The following is a 19318-nucleotide window of genomic DNA, read 5'->3' as shown; positions in this document are numbered from 1 at the left end:
GCTGGTAATTTAATCCTGTTGGCAATATAATAGTTATGGCATAATCCCTCATGTTATAAAAGTAATTGCCATAATCATAAGCTACATTCAATTATTTCTTTTTCTAAATTGCAGCTGCAGTGGTTTCCCACTCCCAACCTGCCGTCCTGCTGCTGACAAGACAAGAAGGGGCAGAAAGCAGAGCTCACAAAACACTACTACATCCCATCCTCTTCCTTTGCCTAATAGCAAGTGACTCCCCATCCCAGTTAATAAAGAGCTCCTTGTCCCTCCATTATGCAGTGTAATCTTTAAAAGATTACATTCTCATTTGGGAATGAGCCAAGAGCCAGTGGGAAATTCTCTAGTAAATTGGATAGGGAGACAACAATATGAAGGGCAGCTGGATGGAAGCACATTTTTTTCAGGGCATTCCTATTCCTGGGGCCCTGTGGCATTGTTAGAAGTCCTGCAGTCTCGGCTTTTTTCCCTGCTCTGTTGTCAGGATAATGCTATTCAAAAAGAAGGGGGTACAGATTAGCTGGTTTGAAGATGGAATGTGAGGAAACGAATATTGAAAAGCAGGAAGAAAAGAAGAAGAAAGCCCAATTTCTTTTAAGTCTTACCACCTTACACAAAAACAAGGGATGAACGTTTTTGTTTTAAAACAATGTTTAAAGTGTATCAACTTCAATAGCAAAAGATGCTTTTTTTCCTTACCCAACTGTCAACAGGAAGGCAATTTGAGCACTCCATCACTAACAGCATATTAAGTACGATTTTGAAAGGAACATTTCCCTCACTGACTCGTTCTCCTTGCCTGCACCTTCCAACAGATGCATTTGCTCTGTGGAATCTACTTTCCACCCCACACTACCTGTGATCCAGGATGGAGAAAACCACAACAACACAGGGCAGGCAGCCCTATCCCATTTATCCCTTCACATGGAGGGATGTAAGTGAAGGCAACTGCATTTTTTGCTGTGTTTTTTCCTTTTTCTTTGGGTTTTTTTTTTGCGGGGTGGAATTTAGTTGGGTTGATATGGTTGGGGGTGGGCTTTGGGTTGTTTGTTTTTATTTGGTTTGGGCCTTTTTAGTTTATTTGGGTTTTTTATGTATATACACACTTTCATTGTTTTTTAAAAACATTTCTCCATAAATCACATAGATTTACATGTCCAGAAGACTGGATAGCTAGATGATGTTTATTTGGTCAATCATGGCATACATATATTATCATCTCAGTACTGCATTTAGTTAGAAAATACAGAAATCTCAAAAAAAAAAAAAAAAAAAAAGGAAAGAAAAAGCTGTAACAAATGTATTTTTTTTTAAGTAGTGGACCTTTTATATCTCCCCCAGGAAAATACGTTTTTAATCATAACATGAAATTATGATCATTATTCCCTTTCATGCTGGATAATTATTTAATAGGAAGAAGTAAAAACATAGTTGTCACAGAAGGGTGTCAGAAAAATTTGGTTTACCCTTAAATTTGTGTTTATCCAAGTACGACTTTCTTCATCTGCAGGAGTCAACTAACAATAGTTACCTTTTGTTAGTCCATGGGAAGCAGTAGTTAAAACACATTAAAACAAAAGATTGTTTGCAATTTAAAATCTTGGTGTTGGGAAGTCCTGATTCAGCAAACTATCTCTCTTCAGCAAACCCCTGCACACATGCTTGAAGTTAACCATATGTTTAAGAGCTATTGAAGTACATGGACTTTGGCCTCATTTCAGAAAATCAGTTATATACACATTTAACTGGCTGAGATGGATGAAGCAAAGAAAAGAAATTTGGATGTAAGAGGTGCACCTGAAAAAGATTCCAGCCACACAATAATCCACAAAATAAGAACTTATGTGCAGAGGTGTAATACACGTAATAGTTTTCCTGGTTTTTCTGAAACATATAGGTTGGCATTTACATTTGCATGAGTTTACTGTACTGAAAAAAAAAAAATAGCATAAATGAGAAAGAGCCATGGTTACTTTGTCATTACAGGAACAGGCCTTACACAGATGTATACTTCCCAAGGGACATACAAAGAGATCTCAGAGATAAGACAGGAGTATGATGAGAGAAAGAATATCTTTAAAAAGGCTATAAAGAAAGCAGAAACATGAGCGTCCAGACTGACTTTCCTCTTCTCATTCTCAGGGAAAAGCTATTCTAATACCCAACATCAACTTAGCACCTTCATGTCTCCTCTTTTCTGGGTATAGCCACATCCCTTGACGTCTCATTTCAATTTTAGGCTGAGAAATTAATTCCATTTGCTTGGGTTGGGGGTGGAAGGGACAGGATGGGCATGGTAGGGAGAAAAGCAAATTTTACTTTTCACACTCCTCAATCTCTGCTCCCCCATTTCTGCTAAGAAGTACATCACAGGAATATTTTGATATCACACTTCTTACTAAACAAAGAACTGTCTTTTTAATGTCTGCTTCATATAAGTGCTGATTTTTCACTCTATCTCTCTCACTTGAACAGCCTCATGATAGCCTCCCTCAGCTTTCTTCATGTCTTAGTAATATTCTTTTATTTCTTCTTCTGTGTGAATTTTCCTTTCCATTTTCCCCACCAAGTCTAATCTGGGGTAGGAATACATCTTTTACATAAGTAAAAAAGAAAGGTACTTTTCTTCCTTTTATTTCTTGCCTCCTTTAGCAAGCCCTACTTTCTCATCTTCCTTCTTTCTCACCCCTCTAGGACTTCAGGGAGGACTCTTCCAACAAAAAGAAGGAGAGACTGGCAAGGTACCTTATTTTTATTTCTTTCTTGATAGGAGAAGGAAAGGTAGGACTAGGACAAAAAAAAAAAAAAGGCAGTCAGATAGAAGCCCAGACAATCTGCAGATTGGACATCTTTCACCTTTTCTTCTAGGTGTCATGTCTCAGTGTCAGTGACAAAGCCAAAAGCCAGCTCCCTTTCTGTGCCTGCTTTGAGTTTCCTTAGGCTAAGTCCACAAAGAGGGAGGAAATATCCCCACCCCACACACACATCTCAGGTGAGGGAGGAAGGGGAGGAACAGTAAGTATCTCTTAATGTAGGAGGGGAAGCCACGTTGGCCTCACAGACACACACATATGCTTTAATATCTGTTGAGAATGAGCTCAGAGACCTTCTCAACCAACTACCAATAGAGGACTTTTAAGATTTACTGAAAACTCTGGCACCTCTTACAGGCTCCACAGATTAGACTTCAGTCTTGTACCTTAATGGTTTTTGTCACTGTTGCTTTTGCAGCTGTCTTTTATTTAGAAAGGGAGTTTCTAACCTTCAGTAAGAAATACTGGTGCAAACTTACAACTAATGAAAATAGAGAATACCAAGCTTGCATGACAAGGAAACAAATTTCCCTAAATACTACATTGTAAATATTTACTGAGACTCAGAAAAAAAATCAGCAAAACCTTCAGAAAACAAATTTCCAAATAAATAAAAAGCATAAAATCCAAAGGGGCACTAGTCATTTTCTGGAAATCCAAAGAAAGAAAAAAAAAACTTTTCTAGGCTCATAATGATTTTCCTATCCACATTAAGCATATATTTCTATCGAGATTTCTCTTAATAGTAGTATGCTACAGAGGATCATTAGGCAGGAAAAAAGGGTCAGAGCAAGGATAACAAAGATGAAAAGAAAACCGCTGAGAGTTCACCTCTGCTGTTTATTTTGAGGCACACTTAAGATTCGAGTCGGCGAGTCCTAATTGTATTCAAAGATTTAGTTCTCTAAAGAACATAAACAAAACTAGCAAGGGGTATCAGCCAGAATAAAGCTTTCTTCATAATCATAGAGTAAGGTCAGCTTTTGTTTGTTCTTTTATATGATAATCTCCACTCTTTTGTGTTGACATTTAAATGTTTTAAAATGGAGAAAATAAGTATCTGAAAATGAATGGCCTATTTCTGCAGGGGCAGAATGAGAACACACTCTTCTAGTGTGTTCTCATATTTTCTAGCTTCTTTTGGTTGTGCATTCCTTACGAAGCATTTTAAAGCTTTTACACCTAATCTAGGTTAGCATGCTCTGGTTAGCAGCTTGTATACATTGAAAAGCAAGGCAATAATCCATCTAGGTTTAGGGCTTTTTCATAGAACTGATGCAGAGCTGTGTCAATTTTAATGTCATGCTATGGAGAGTGCATGTAGCTCTCTCCACTTTAAAGGATTAAAAGTGACCTCTCTTACCAAAATCAATAAGGGCAGCTTGCTGTGACTAATAGGTTGTAGAAATTCAAAAGAGACGGTTTGTAACACTGAGTTCATTCTCCCCGTGTCTCTCCCCACCCAGCCCCAGACTGGCTGGCAGAGCTGCACTTTGACATGTACATTCACATGGCAACCCGATGTCTTTTCCCTTCCCAGGGACCAGACCCAGCCACACACAGTTTACTCACATTTCAGGGAAGAAAAAAAGCTTGATATTGATATTGATGTTTATTCAATAATAGTGGATTTGGCAATTTTTGTAGAGAAGCATGTGAAAGAGAAACTAGAATGAGGAAACAGTTAATATGTATAATTTTTACCTCCCTAGTATGATTTTTAAAAGGCCATCAACATCAACAACTACCAGATACTTCACATCACATCATGAGCACAGTAGTTTTTTTTCTGGTCTCTGAACAAGGCTTTTCTCCCTTCAGATCTTTGCCTAGTTGTAATAGGTTAAAAATTTAAATTCCATTAAAGTCAATGAAACTGCCCTAGAGATGTATGAGGCTATACATCCCACTCTGGTGTTCATTAACTGCCATCACATGTGACCAGTTGTTCTGGCTTTTTCCTTCTCTCCGCTATTCCTTTCTTTACTCTGAAATACATCAGATTTTAAAGTTACATTTGTGCACTACTGGAAATGGGACATGCTACAGCATGCACACCACTGCACACTAACTCAATTTACAAATGAGTCTTCAGTTTTTCAGTTTCAGATTTTGTAAAACTAAAGAACACTAGCAACTCAGATGTGGATCTCCCACTTTATGGTGAAGATACCCTTACTCTACTGGATGTTCCCGACTTCCAATTTATCCTGCTTGATGTACAAATTTAAAATCCTTACCCACAGTTCATACCTTGTGGATATTTTCTCCATCTAACAATCACCATCATTGTCTTTATGCCAAAAAAACAAGACTTGCCTTGGGGGAGCAAGGGAGAAAAGAGGCTGAAGTTGTGGGAGGAACCCAACTGTAAAGGTTTAGGAGTCCCTATGGAGGTTTATAAATAGTTGACTGCCATGTGCAAAATGTGAAAGAAACCCAGTCAGCAAAAGAGCTGTTGCTGTTTTGAAATCTTCTAACTACATCTATTTAGGCAGTAGACAGTGTTATAAATAAACAATAAATCAAGAAATTATTAGCATTTGAATTTTGGCAAGATAATAAAATGTGTAGGGGTATAATCAGCAAATAATAGGAAAGATCTGCAAGCAAACCCACCAATTAATGATAAATAGGACTTGGCTCTGGATAACTTCACCAATGTGGATCTCATTAGATGGCTGTGGAATCTGTTCCTGCAGCAGCCCTCTCCGAGTGAGGGAAAGGTGAGGTAACCGAAATGTCAGCACACCCAACCCTCGCGGTTCTTGGGCTCCAGGATTGTAACCACCTGGGCCAAAATGACAACCTTATGCTGTGAAGGCCATGCCACGGTGTCCCAGTGTTTAACCAATAGGTTTCCTTGCCTCAGCTTTTGGACAATTGCTCTGCAATTGCCTCACAGCAAAGGAGACCAAAAACACTCAGATTCACTCTCTGGAGAGAAAGAATCCTTCTTTCCTCTGTTCACCTGGCTTTATTAACAGCACCTCTTATAGAGAGAAATACCCTCAACCAAACAATATCACTTAAACAGATAAATAATTTGCGTACCAGGCAGGGGGAAGGGAGAGGGGAAAGAGACCCTGCCTTATTAGACTCGAAACAGACACACCATGTTAATACGAAGGATCAGCATATGGTTCTAATAGGCTTTCTAAAATGATTTATCAGCTGTGATTAAGCCCTTGACCAGCATGTCTATCTTCATAAATAAAGGAAAAGTGCACCTTGCTCTGAAGTGTATCAGCAGTATCTTATTACCCACCCAACCATAGAGACTGCAGCCCACTCCGGGGAGAAAAGAGCTCATGTTTAATAGCAGAGCTTATGCTCTAAAGAGGCTGCCAAGATTTAGGGGTTTTACCTAACAGATAGACTTATAAAAATGCCACTACAGGAAAGGTTTATCCCTTTTTCATGTGCCATCCAGTCCATGCTGCTGAAACCTGAACTGGTAACAAGAAAGCTGTGCCATTAAAAACATTCCAAGGAAGACCAAGGCAAAAGGCACAACTTTGCTGTGCTGCTGTGAAAAAAATGTTAGAATGAAATCAGATAGGCCTCCTTTTGTTGTGGGTAGCCAAAATACAGAAAACATAACAAACCTCTAAACATTACAAGAGGGTGACTCAGCTTCTTTGGGACAGAGACAATAATAAGAAGAAGGAAAGTGGACTGTCCTGACTGAGCTCGCTGGATGATTCATCAGCTGGAATTCAGAAGAAACATGGAAGGAAGATGGTTAGGAAGGTTTAGCTGAAGCAAAAACGTATGCCCTCAAGAATCGCCTTTCTGCATGATACAGGAACTTATTGCTGGAAAAACATTCAGGTCTTCTCTTTGAGTATGAGGATCTAAACCTATAAACCCACTCAAAAGTCCATTCAAGATAAGAATCCTGCCTGCCAGCAGAAGATAAGATGCTGTACCATCAGCAACATGCCTAAATTAAGGCCTATTCTTGTGAATGTTTCTGCAAGGTCACAAACAGTTTTGTCCTGACAGCTTTCCTGTGTCATTATGCAGAATGTGTCCCCTTTGTAACACAATCCAGTGTGGCAATGAAGTGTCTGGAGACAGATACGTGCTCAAAACACGACTCATAAAGCCAGGGACTGAAGCGCCATCCGTGGAGCTGCCATCACAGAAAATACAACAAACCACCACATGTCTACCATGAAACCTACGAAGGTTAAGAAGTTAAAATCCAGCAAGCCAACCCATCTGGAGAGAGGAGGAGAGCATTCTTCCTGTCTTTAGCAACACTGAACAACAGCTGATAAATCTTTAACACACATGGTCTGTGGGATGCCCTATGCTGAGACCAAGGAGATATGGAATCAATCCGAGGCTTTGCCACAGACTTCCTGTGCAATTTTCAGCATGTCACTTGAGCCCAGATCCTTTATGGTAGCTCTCTGATTTACTCCTGCTTTGTTTCAGTCAGAGCAAGGCACCAAAATGTCTTTGAGGGAGTCTATGAATCTTTTGGGGCCGTGCTGCTAAAGAGATTTAGGAACCAAATTGAGACAGAAAGCTGCTCTCTTGGCAGAATGGTGGAGAGGACCCAGATACCCTGCAAGTCTCACTCCACATATGTGATTCCTTTGAGAGCTTGGTGTCACACTACAAAGGAGCTCTGGAAAGCAATGTACTCTGGAATCTTTTTTCCCTTAGAAAATAAGACACTGAGTATTCACCTTCTTCAAAGGAATACTGCAAAAGTTAATTTAATTAAGAAAAAAAGGGCTGTTGCAAGCCAAAAACTGAACCGAAAAAGCAGATCAATAACCTGATGCAATTAATGCATATGAAAACCCAGAATAACCCCCAGAAAAACTCAGATACAGAGTTAGAGTGTATCTTTCCAGTACTTCAATGAGTCACCCAGAAAAAATGCTATGGTGTGAGGATTCTTACATCTTCACAGATACAGATATTATATTTAGAGTATAGGAACTATTATACTGAAACCTTTGAATGTGGGGTGATATTTTGGACTTTGAAATTTAGAGTTTTGAGCTATCACCTTGACAACAGCTTAACTGATTGATAAAGTAACAGCTTGAAGTTATTACAATGCATACGACAATGGTACTCTGGCCCTTAAGCACTGTATTAATATAAACAATTTCTACTTTTACTAATTTCTAGTCTTACTTTGTGTCTACTATGACATACTGACTATATAAGATACTTAATCTCAGTGGGAAAATAAGAAATCAGAGGGCCCTTTGACTTAAAAAATATGGATGGTCTTACATCATGTTTAGACAAATGGAGGGAGAATGTACATATGTGCATTTATAATAGCATATTTTTTTTAAAAATCAAAATAGTAAGCATTTAAACATATGTCTTTCCTTCCATTGTACAGACTGCCAGACCATGAGTCAAAAGTGCTCCAGAAACAGGCTCATGAGTTTGTTGGTTTGTATTATTTCACAAGTGAAATTCAGCCCTTTCAGAGCACTTGCCTCTGTGTGTGCCTTACCAACACACTGCTCTTCTCCAGGACCCTGCTGGGGTTTCAGAGTACTTACCAGGGAAAACTGAGGCTAATTTGTCACCTATCAGCCAAGCCAACCACCAAAATGAACCCTTAATCCCTGTTCTTTCACCAAGGGAGTGCATTGCCAGCATTACCCCATAGCCTATTACTATTACAATACAGGCCTCTAAAACCCAAACACTTACACAATGTGCTTTGTCAACATATAAATATTTTTTTTCTCATATAAGGGTATGTATGACCCCATACATATCACCCTTTCCTGGATAAGGGCCCCATTTACTGCACTGCTAGTTTCAGCTGCTGTAATGCCAACTATTAAATACAGGCAAAATCCCTTATGATTTTTCTGTATTACTTTTCAGAAGAGAGGAAAACTTATGGGCTAGATACACATTGCATGAAATTTAAGCAAGATGTGGAAATTGAGTTAATTTTTTCACCAAACTATACTACTTTGGGGACAGATTCTATCATTTCCAGCTTGCTTTGAACTATATAATCTTCCCTACACTCATAAGCTATAGTACCAAACTATGACATTCAGCAATACATGCAAGAAATTTCTTCTGGAGGTCAGAGAGTCACTGAGTTCAGCAAGAAATAGTGACGTGCTATATCTAGACAAGTACATTTTACCTACTTTCTTATGCCTATACACAGAAATATACACAAGTTAGAAGGAGATCCTAGAAGGTACAAACCAAATATATGTCTTTCAAACACACATCAGTCTGTAGCATCATCCCTTTTTTAACACAACTAAACTGGTTACTCAGGATTTTTATTCCTTCTGCAGATTGAAATTATTTAACCCTTAAAGGCTTTTTATTTGGTTTTGTTCTTCTTCTTTGCTGGAGTACTTCAATTTGCTGATGCTTTTCTAACAGTGAGGTGCCTGCCTTAGGATAGTACACTTAGAACAGGAACATTAGGCCATGTAGAGGACTAATGAGCTTCCTGAACTGACACTGAACAAACCACATTAAAAACTAGCTGTAATTAAGAATAGCCATTTCCCTGCCTCATTTGCATAATTCATACATTCTCTTGCAGCCCTGAACAGTGCTGAGAAGATTTCAAAGTTTCAGGATAAGTCTTAGGAAGTGATGCATCCAAAGTCTAGCATACACAGAATGTGATTTTAAACATGCCCTCATGTTGAAAATGTTCAGCTCACTATTTGTAAGTGCTATTTGATGCAATACTCTACTTGCTACACTCAGCATATTTCCACTTTTTCTCATTTCACACAGGGACTTCAGGCTAGATGCATTTTAACAAAGTGAGTCCACTAAGTTGTTCAGAAACAGACCCTGACTCTTCCCATCTCTGACATGATCCTCTCAGCCCCAACTCAATGCTCAAAACAAGATGTGACAACAGGGCCTATCCAGCAGCAGCAAAGGTCATGTGTTTGCAATTACAGCCCACTGCAAATGCTTTGGATACCTAATGTTCCAGGCAGTGTAAGCCTAAAACCAGCAGCCAGTGGGCTAAAATGGCCATGTGACCTGCCAGCAGTACCTGCCTTGTTGACTTGGGTTGCAAGTTCTGTCTGGGTCTGAGCTGTCAATTGCTGTCTGCCTCAAGCTCCCAAGAACTCTGACATTTACAATTTTACAAGTAGAAATATAGTATAAGTATACTTTTACCTGTGCTAAGTTTGTGGTGAATTTGGGAGGTAGGAGGCTTGTGTCAGGAGCAGTGCCATCAGGAAGCTGGAAAAAGCCTCTTTCTCACACGCCTATCTATATGCTGATTGCTGATCTATAGCATCCCTTACATTTAGTCTCTCTTTTTCAAGGAGAGACTTCCAACTAACTTAGAATGGTATAAACAGCAGACAACCCAAAACCAACAGAAAAACTCCCTTCCATTTACAGCTTTATTTTTTTCAGTTCAGGTTCTGGAGGTCATCATCATCATTATTGTTCCTTGAGTCCTCTCAGTCCCTGACCAGAGGCTAATCCACACACATTGTCAGAGGTGGTCCTTGACAGATGATCTTAGAACCATAAAGCAACCAAGTATGGGAGGCATAAAGAGACACTTCTCCACGTTTACACATGAGCTACTGTGGCAGAAGGATGTCAAGGATTTATTTCTGGATAAGAAGCTGGGATACTAATGTAAGTGCTTTGCACTCAATAGTACCTTTACAAAAAAAGGTACACAAGGTGATCCTAAACCCATGCACTCAGAGCTTCACTAGTTTGGAAAGTCACCAGTCTGCATAACCAGCTTCATCACAACAAATTGTCGTGGATTATCCATGGGCACCCATCCAGAAGACAGGAAGGAAGGGGCGGAAGGAAGGGGAGGAAGGAAGGGGAGAAAAGGAAGAAAAAGAAAGGAAGAAAAGAAAGGAAGAAGAAAGGAAGAAAGGAAGGAAGGAAGGAAGGAAGGAAGGAAGGAAGGAAGGAAGGAAGGAAGGAAGGAAGGAAGGAAGGAAGGAAGGAAGGAAGGAAGGAAGGAAGGAAGGAAGGAAGGAAGGAAGGAAGGAAGGAAGGAAGGAAGGAAGGAAGGAAGGAAGGAAGGAAGGAAGGAAGGAAGGAAGGAAGGAAGGAAGGAAGGAAGGAAGGAAGGAAGGAAGGAAGGAAGGAAGGAAGGAAGGAAGGAAGGAAGGAAGGAAGGAAGGAAGGAAGGAAGGAAGGAAGGAAGGAAGGAAGGAAGGAAGGAAGGAAGGAAGGAAGGAAGAAAGGAAGAAAGAAAGGAAGAAAGAAAGAAAGAAAGAAAGAAAGAAAGAAAGAAAGAAAGAAAGAAAGAAAGAAAGAAAGAAAGAAAGAAAGAAAGAAAGAAAGAAAGAGAAAATGCAGCTACATTAACTTTATCCTCTGATTTTTCAAGGCATGACTCTCAAGGAGAAAAAAAAGCCAATGAGAAATGAAAGTGTTTTTCTGTTACAAGATTTCAGTGTCAAGCTGTGTGCTAAGCCACAGTGATATACTAAAATAAACAAAACTGTTTCTTTCAGAGTCCAGAGAAATTAATATGACCAAAAATATTTTTGGAAGACTTTTCTGTGCAGTGAGTAAGATTTCCATGCAGTTAACCTTAGTCTCTGTGTGTTGGTAGGTCCATTAGGCCAACACTACATCACATTCATATTCCAGGGATAGGCTGTTAGAAGCATTTCCTTAGGGACAGCTGCAGCCCAAGGAGTCTCCTTCTGTCTTGGCCTTTGTCTCTTGCATTTGTGCAAAGCCCTACTGGGGCCTGCTTCAGATTCCTATCTGACAGTCAGTCAGTAATGTAAGAATGAACATACAGCAGACTAATTGGAAACACAGAGCAAATGTTACAGGTTAGACAGCTAGTGGGACTTATGCCCCTCTTTTTTCTTTCCTTTTTTTTCCTTTTTTCACCCCATTTTTTGATTTGGTTGTGGGTTTTTTGTAGGTTTTTTTTGTTTGGTTGGTTTTTTTTGTTTTGGGGTTTTTTTTTGGTGGGGGGAGGGGTTGTGGGATTTTTGGGTTGGTTTTTGGGGGGTTTTTTTGTTTGTTTCCCACCCCATGATCATTTATTTGCTCCCTGGAGATCACCAATGGCAGCTGCAGGGGTTGGTAGGAGGGCAGAATAAGACTCCCAGAGACTGCTTAACAGCTGGAATTATCAGGTAACTTGATGCCCTTGTCTAGGTTTTAATCAACTATCCCTTGCAAACTAAAATATCTCTGCAACATCAAGCGCTGCAGTCTGGGGCTAACTGCACTCAGGTCCACCTCAGTAGATTTCTCCTGTTCTCCTACTCCTGCAAAATAAACACCAGGCACAGAGAACAACTTAGAAAGCCTGTAATGGACAAAGAAGTAGGAACGTACAGAAATGTTCTCCCTGATTCTAACTAAGACTCCCCTCCGCAGATCCTAAACCACAAATTTTTTAACAGGACTAAAATTAGACACGTTTATCTCAATACATGGCTGTTTCCTAACACACAAAGCTGTGAGGGTCAGTCTGTGCCATTTTCCCAATACTTGACCAAAACTTGAACTCTCTCACATTTGGACACTCTTATTCCTTGCTCAGCAACCATGGCACAGCCTCTCTCCTCCTCTGTCTGTCCCAGTCTCTTTCCTAATGAACCACAAATAAACTACACCTAGACTCCCTTCCTTGTAATCCTAAACCAAGCTGCTCCTGGACTCCCCTCTCTTTCTACAAGCCTCCTCTCCTGTTCTGCACCTCAGCAGGCAGCTTTACCTCTTTTCTTGCTGGCCTCTCTAGTGCATTAAGATCTTTTAGAATTCTTTGAAAATTTTAACAGCACTTTAGGATCCCTAAAAGCACTCTGAACTATCTTTTGGTACAGGAGTACACTTATATACAAGGTGGACTATCTAATTCAACCTAAAGTTCAGAACACTGACAGAATAACTTCAGAATAAACTAAAAGAATACTAATTGAAAATGGGATATGTTATCTACTAGGCGTTTCCCAGCTCAACTTGAATGCTTTATGAGAAATACAGAAATAGAATAAAGCTGGTATTGATGAATAAATCCAAGGGTGCAACATGTTATGGAGGAATTTAAAAAAAAAGGAAAAAGAAAAAAATTTTCTCTTAAGAAAATGCCCCTTCATAAGCCAAATTTCCCTGTAATGTATTTGAGCCAGTTTGCAATCCTCACTTCAAAGATGATATAATTTTCCCAAGCCTTGCCCTCATGAGGTGTGTGGTTTGTGTTATAGTTTACTTAAAAGCAGAGACTTGGAATCAAACCCTGGCAAACACAGCTACACTTTTTTTCATTATTTAATACTTGTTTTTTGTTGTTGGTTTGGGGTTTTTATTTCTGTCAATTGCTTCAATAGTTTCAAAAAGCATGTCACAATTTATAGTGCCCCCTAGTTTCTAACCAAAAGGTTACTACTAGGTGGTAGAGCTCAATCTGCTTTCTCATAGATTAAAGAACACTTCCTTTACCATTTCAAGGAATCAAAAGGCAAGGAAGAGCTTGGTGTGCTCACACTCACCCTTTTGTTGTTCTCTTCTTCTTGTGCCTTCCTGAACTCGTGCTCCAGGGAGCAGTCGATGTCGTTGAAGAGGCCGACTTCCTCACAGTTCTTCAAAAATCGTGTTGGTGTGGGAGTCTGATCTGAGAACAAGACAAGAAATGATCATTGGTGCACAATATTAAAAGGAGAGGGAGACAATTAAATAGTCTTGCAGGAAAAGAGAGGTTCTAACCAAACTTCTCTTTGCCTTCCCACCCCTACCTACCACACTATCATTAAAAAAACCCACACAGCGCTGAATTTCGACACTAAACGCTGCAGGCGGCCATGCTTGCCATCAATGCCCAAAACCAGGCAGCAGTCATCATTTGGGCAGAAAGCCAACAGCATGGGTTTTCCCAGGCCATGTAACATAAGTGCTTCTCCTTAACGTGTGCAAATGGTCATTAGAACTCTCTATAAACCTCCAAAAACAGGCTCATGCTGAATTTTGACAGTAAACGCTGCAGGCAGCCATGTTTGCCATCAATGTCCAAAACCAGGCAGCAGTCATCATTTGGGCAGAAAGCCAACAGCATGGGTTTTCCCAGGCCACATAACACAAGTGCTTCTCCTTAACCTATGTAAATAGTCATTAGAACTCTCTATAAAACTCCAAAAATAGGCTCATGCAGAACAATGCACAGTGCATCTCGTAATGCATATTTAGATCACAGCACACATGTTAACTGCTGTGGACACACACTAGTTAATGCCTTCAAGTGCTCAAAAACCACCTCAAACATACACATACTTATCAAAAAAGGTAGCCATGGCAAGAAGTTTTGCTTCCAACACAATTTTGAAGGAAGACTTAACATTTAGAAAAGCTATGAAAAGTGAGATTCTGGCCATGAAGAAGCATCCTTTTGCATTTTATACCTGGAAGTGTTTGATAATACATGCAAAATCATGAAATTTGGAGTAAAAAAAAAAATTAACACCTTCATCTCTAGGATTTTCTCCTCTCTCAGAATTAATACAAGAAGGGCAACATTCTCTTTAATGCCACAGGCAGGAGGAAAATTACAAGGTTTTCTGACACTTTTTCAAAAGCCTCCAAGACAGACAAGCAAAATTGCCATGCAGACTGTAGTTTCGGTGATTTCAGTTTCTTTCTTCAGGAAATTAACAATCAAGCCCAAAAGTGGGAACCAAAGACTCCCTAAAGCACAGGTCTGAGGCACCTCTATTAATTCTAAGTCTGGTTCTTAATTATTCCAACTTGGCTCCTTCTTCTCAAGGCTCTGTACCAGAGATGCTTTGAGATGCTTTGTATCTGATTTTGCAGAAAGATTGGACTCACTTTGTTAAAAAATAATCTTCAGCATAGTTCTTGACTACTACCTATTTTTTGTATTTCATTCTTTAAAGAATGAAAACTCTGTCATAATAAACCCCATTGCCCATATTGGGTCAATTCTGACCTCAGAAAAAAGCTTCCCACTTCAACAAAGAAAAAATTGCTTTTTTGCACCTAGCTAAGCTGGGTCAAGTTCTAATATTACCCTCTTACAGCAGACAGTTACCGAACACCATGAATTTTACATGATCAGACTAGAAATACACATCAGCCCTTGATTAAGCAGTACAAAAGCAAGGTACACAAAAGAAAATGCAGTTTTCCTTAGAAACTAAGGAAGAGGATTAGCCTCCTCATTATAAAACCAGGAGAAGGCAATTTCCACCTGTAACAAGCATGGTCCTCCAGGTTTGACTTTCTCAGGTAATCCAAGGGCTAACACACTAATTTGTATTTATATTTCTGATGGAATATCAAAATTCAAATCCTTAATAGTAAAATTCTTTTTTCATTTCTTTTGGCTTGAGCATCCTACTTATGAACTTAAAGGAAAGAAACTTCAAGTATTTGGGAATGCACACTTATTTATCTATTAGCTTTTACATCTGACTACTGTATTACCAGAGTTAGGAACAAAACTTTCTAAGAATCCTGCAAGAACTCAGACTAAGGGGATGAGTCAACAAGGTGCTGGCATTGATGGGAGCTGAGGACACTCAGCACTTTACAGGTCCATATCCTAAATAAGCAGTGCCAAACAAATCTCTAAAGTAACCTCAGTAAACTCAGTAGATTTACACCAGGATTTTTTTTGGCCCTTGGACTGGTGCTCATACTGGAAATGAATGGCACTAAAATGCAGGAGAAATAGATTTCATTTCCAAAAAGGATGAAATGCTACTTTAGTGAACAGTACCATTGTTTTGTAGAAAATCAAAGACAATTGTTGCTAAGCCTTCCTGGACACAAAGGGCACACTGAATGTGAAGTAAACAGAAGAAAGTGGTATATCCATATCAAATAAGCAAGGTATCAATTTCATGGCCAAGACGAGAAACTACGGTTCATAAAGAATTAGATGCCACTACTTTCACTAGAATCAAAAATTCTGGGTTTCTTCAGAGTTGCTTGGGCCCAGAACCAACAAAAAAAAAAAAAAAAAAAAAAAAAAAAAAAAAAAAAAAGTTATCTCATTGAAGTAAATCCATTTTAACAGTGAAAAAAGCAAACCAGAGCAAGAATGTGACTTCAAATGCACAAGGGCCTCAATGGCTTCTTTTCTCTGCTCATGCCGAAAATCTGTCTTCTGTACCACAAGATAACCAATGGTGTCACCTGCAATTGAACTTTACAATTAACTATTTTAATATCTCAAAATATGAAAACTGATAATGACACTGTTTACACCACCTACATATCAAGATGGTGATCTTACATTATTACCTCAGTCTCCCCATACTGCTACTGTAGTTCCTATGTTCCAGAAATCAGACTGGCAGGAATTCACATTGAGATTTTTGTTAAAACAGACAGCCCCTCGTTTCTCCCAGCCGAGGAAGGAGCACCACCAACCAGCCAGCCCAAGCTCCATCCACAGACCTCCTGGAAGTCAGGTCAGCCAGATGTAAAACAAGACCTGCCTTCCTAGTTCTAATACTTCAGCCTTCAACATTCAGAGAAACCAGAAGGCCACAAAACCTCTGTCTGTGTGAGAGCAGAACTGATAAAGATCCAGACTTTAAAATGTTGACACTTTGTGTAGTAAAGGAGTTACACTGCACATACACTGCATTCACTGGTCTCAGGATTTCAAGGCTACCAAGTCTAATGAGCTTGATTTGCTCCTGAACAACCAACTATTTTGCCTCTGCAAAACACCAGTTCTCCTTTAGGATGTGGGCAAATTAGTAGAAGAAATCACTCTCAACACCACAGGAATTCTTTTACCTAGATTAGGCAAGCGTTTGTGTTTTAATTGGGAGGAGTATCACAAGGGAGACCCTAGCATAAGCTACAAAATCAGGTCTCCCAGAATTAATAAAATATTCCTAATTCTCAACACTTAAAAATGCATTAATAGTTCCAACAGCTTGTGCCTGACCTCATTGTTCCCTGTTGGTACAAACAAAGCTTTTGTTGCTATCACCAGCGCCCACAACTATTGCAGACTCACTGAGAGCAGGGCTCTGATTTGTTGCACTTCAGCAACTGGATGAGCCAGACCCATCTGGACCAAAACTCAGACAGAGCCAGCACCACTCTCAGCATTCCTGCTGAGGACACACGTTATGCAGGAAGCTGCTCTGCAGGCACACTGCTACTCACACAACCCAGGACTCTAATATTAGTCACAAACTGTAATTTGTATTGGCAGCTTGGGATACAGGATTATCTGGGTTAACCCAAGATACCTGCCTAGTATAGCTACTGATCAGTATAGCTGCTGATCAACTATCTCAACCCAGACCTGTCATTCAACAGGTAAAAAATCTTTCTATCCTCAACTAGTTCCATCCTCTAGAACTAGTTTACTGTCCTTTGAGGCATCTACCTCTAGACATCTGTCACTTCATAGGTAAACCTGTCATCTGATAGTTACTTAGGAATTTTTTTCTATCTCAACTTCATCACCAGTTTAAACAGATTATGTCAAGCTTCAGACTAGGCAGTGAAAATGTTGTTCAGCCTATTACTCAGGGGAATAATCAGCCTCCCTGATGACACAGCCATGACCAGAAAGGCCACAAGAAACTTTAAGTTCAAATAAGCCTCAAAAAAGTAAATGGACAATATATAAGCCCTAGAGCAAGCCCAAATGATCCCAAGTTAACCTGCTGTATCCTACAGGAAGGGATTTCAGATGCACTCAGCAACCATATTCAGGCCAGACTTTCACATACTGTCTATATTTTGGTTGCTGACTTTTGAAAACATGTCCTTAATGTCTGAAGTGATACCTGATTTTTCAGACTCATAAAAAGGATATATGTGGTAAGGCAATGGGGAACTTGAAGTCTTCAATAAACTCAGAAGATTCCATTATGTACTCACAATGCTTGGCAATGCATGGGGGTTTCTATGTTGTTGTTTGTTTGGGGGTGTGGGGATTGAAATAATAGTCTCAGAAAGGACACTCAGTCTCAATACATTGTTTTCAAAATGACAGCTTAGGAAATACAATATTAGCTTGCTATACAGAAACTTACTTGATTAATCCAGAATGTGTTTTGTAAAATTACCTCGAATTCCTGAGTTTCATCCCTCAAAACACAAAAGGAAACTTTAAAGCATGCTACCAGTTTAAAAAAGCCCTGGAGAACCAAAGGACACTTATTTGAAACAAGCTTTCATTTTGAGAAAAAAAAAATTAAAATTCTGATTTGGTGAAAGATACCTAACAGCCCAGCTCCAAAGTGTGTAACTTGATTCTTCATTTTTCTTTCCCAAAAAAAAAAAAAATTGTTTAGTCTGATGTACAATAATAATAGACACTTAGCTTGTTCAGCTGTGGGCTCTGTTGAAGTTATACACTTACCCATGTTGTGCTTTCATACAATGATAACAAAGTCAGAGTAATGGGGCTAGCACAGAAATTTGAAGGGCTGCCGAACAAGCAGCCACAAAGACAGAGGAATGTCCTGAGAAGTTCAGAAAGGTTTCTTCATTGATTTCACAGGTTTCCACCCAGGTGCACTGAAGAGCTCAACATCATAACACAACAACCAGGTGGAGAAAGAGGAGAGGAAGAAGAAGTGCACCCAAACATAGGTGGTGAAACTGCCCCCACCCAGATGAGAGCTACCAAGAACTTGACTGTCTCAATATGTACTCTTTAAAGCACTGGTTGGACTTTCCTGGAGGGGTACACATACTAATTTTTAAAGTCCCTTGGTCACTCTGAAACTGACCAGTAAATGTAAGAAAATGGTTCATTTCATTTTTGATAATGCAAGGGACAAAGAAACAAACAAGAAAACAAAGTACAGCATGAGTCCTCATACCCAATCATTTTGCACACATCAAAATTCATGCCTACATAAACCTCTCTACTACAAGGAAGGAAGAAATAAACTACAAGGAGGAAAAAATTAAGGCAATCAAGTGTGATGTAAATTACCTCACTGGCACAGGCATTACTTGGGAAAAGGAATACCTTTGCACTACCTTTATTACAGACACTTCTTCCATCTAGAGAAAACTGTTTCTATCTCCACAGTGGGCTTTATCACCAAAACTCCAGAGGGTTTGGTTTCATTAAATAGAATGAGGAAGGAAAAAAAGGTTTCTGTGTAGATAATCCCCAGCTCCCAAAGCTCAGTCCCACAGGGCTTTTATTATTTCCCTGGAGGAAGCAATCTATTCTACAGACATTAATATTTTGGTGTTTAAACACAAAAGCTTTGTCACACAACACAATGTAGAGTTTCAAAGCAATGCAAACACTGTTCACTCTCTACAACAGCAAAGAGCTGATATCTATTTCAGTCAATTTAACTATAAAGTTGCCTGCAATGGTGACTAGCATGCAAAACTTACATAAGATATCCTGTGTTATCTCAAACAGCTCTTTTTTAGCTGGAAAGATGGAAATGGAAAACACCAATGACTCTCTATCCATATTCTTAACAAGACTTTCTAACAAACAAAAAATAAAATATATACAACAAAGCAGAGCAAATAACATT

The 19318-nt window shown here is 39.4% G+C and overlaps 1 protein-coding gene across 2 annotated transcripts in view; it reads right to left on the bottom strand.

The window, feature by feature from the left end:
- CREB5 (cAMP responsive element binding protein 5) overlaps positions 1 to 19318 on the bottom strand; it is a 254644-nt gene that overhangs the window by 186616 nt on the left and 48710 nt on the right. For both annotated transcript variants that reach the window (XM_064413119.1, XM_064413110.1), the window contains one exon: positions 13310 to 13431. In XM_064413119.1, coding sequence (XP_064269189.1) covers positions 13310 to 13431 — 122 coding nt within the window. The remainder of the gene's footprint in view (positions 1 to 13309; positions 13432 to 19318) is intronic.

This window comes from Passer domesticus, chromosome 1, assembly GCF_036417665.1.
Source record: "Passer domesticus isolate bPasDom1 chromosome 1, bPasDom1.hap1, whole genome shotgun sequence".
NCBI lineage: Eukaryota > Metazoa > Chordata > Aves > Passeriformes > Passeridae > Passer > Passer domesticus.
Note: the sequence above shows the minus strand (reverse complement) of the source record. Positions and strands in the feature narration are given on the sequence as shown.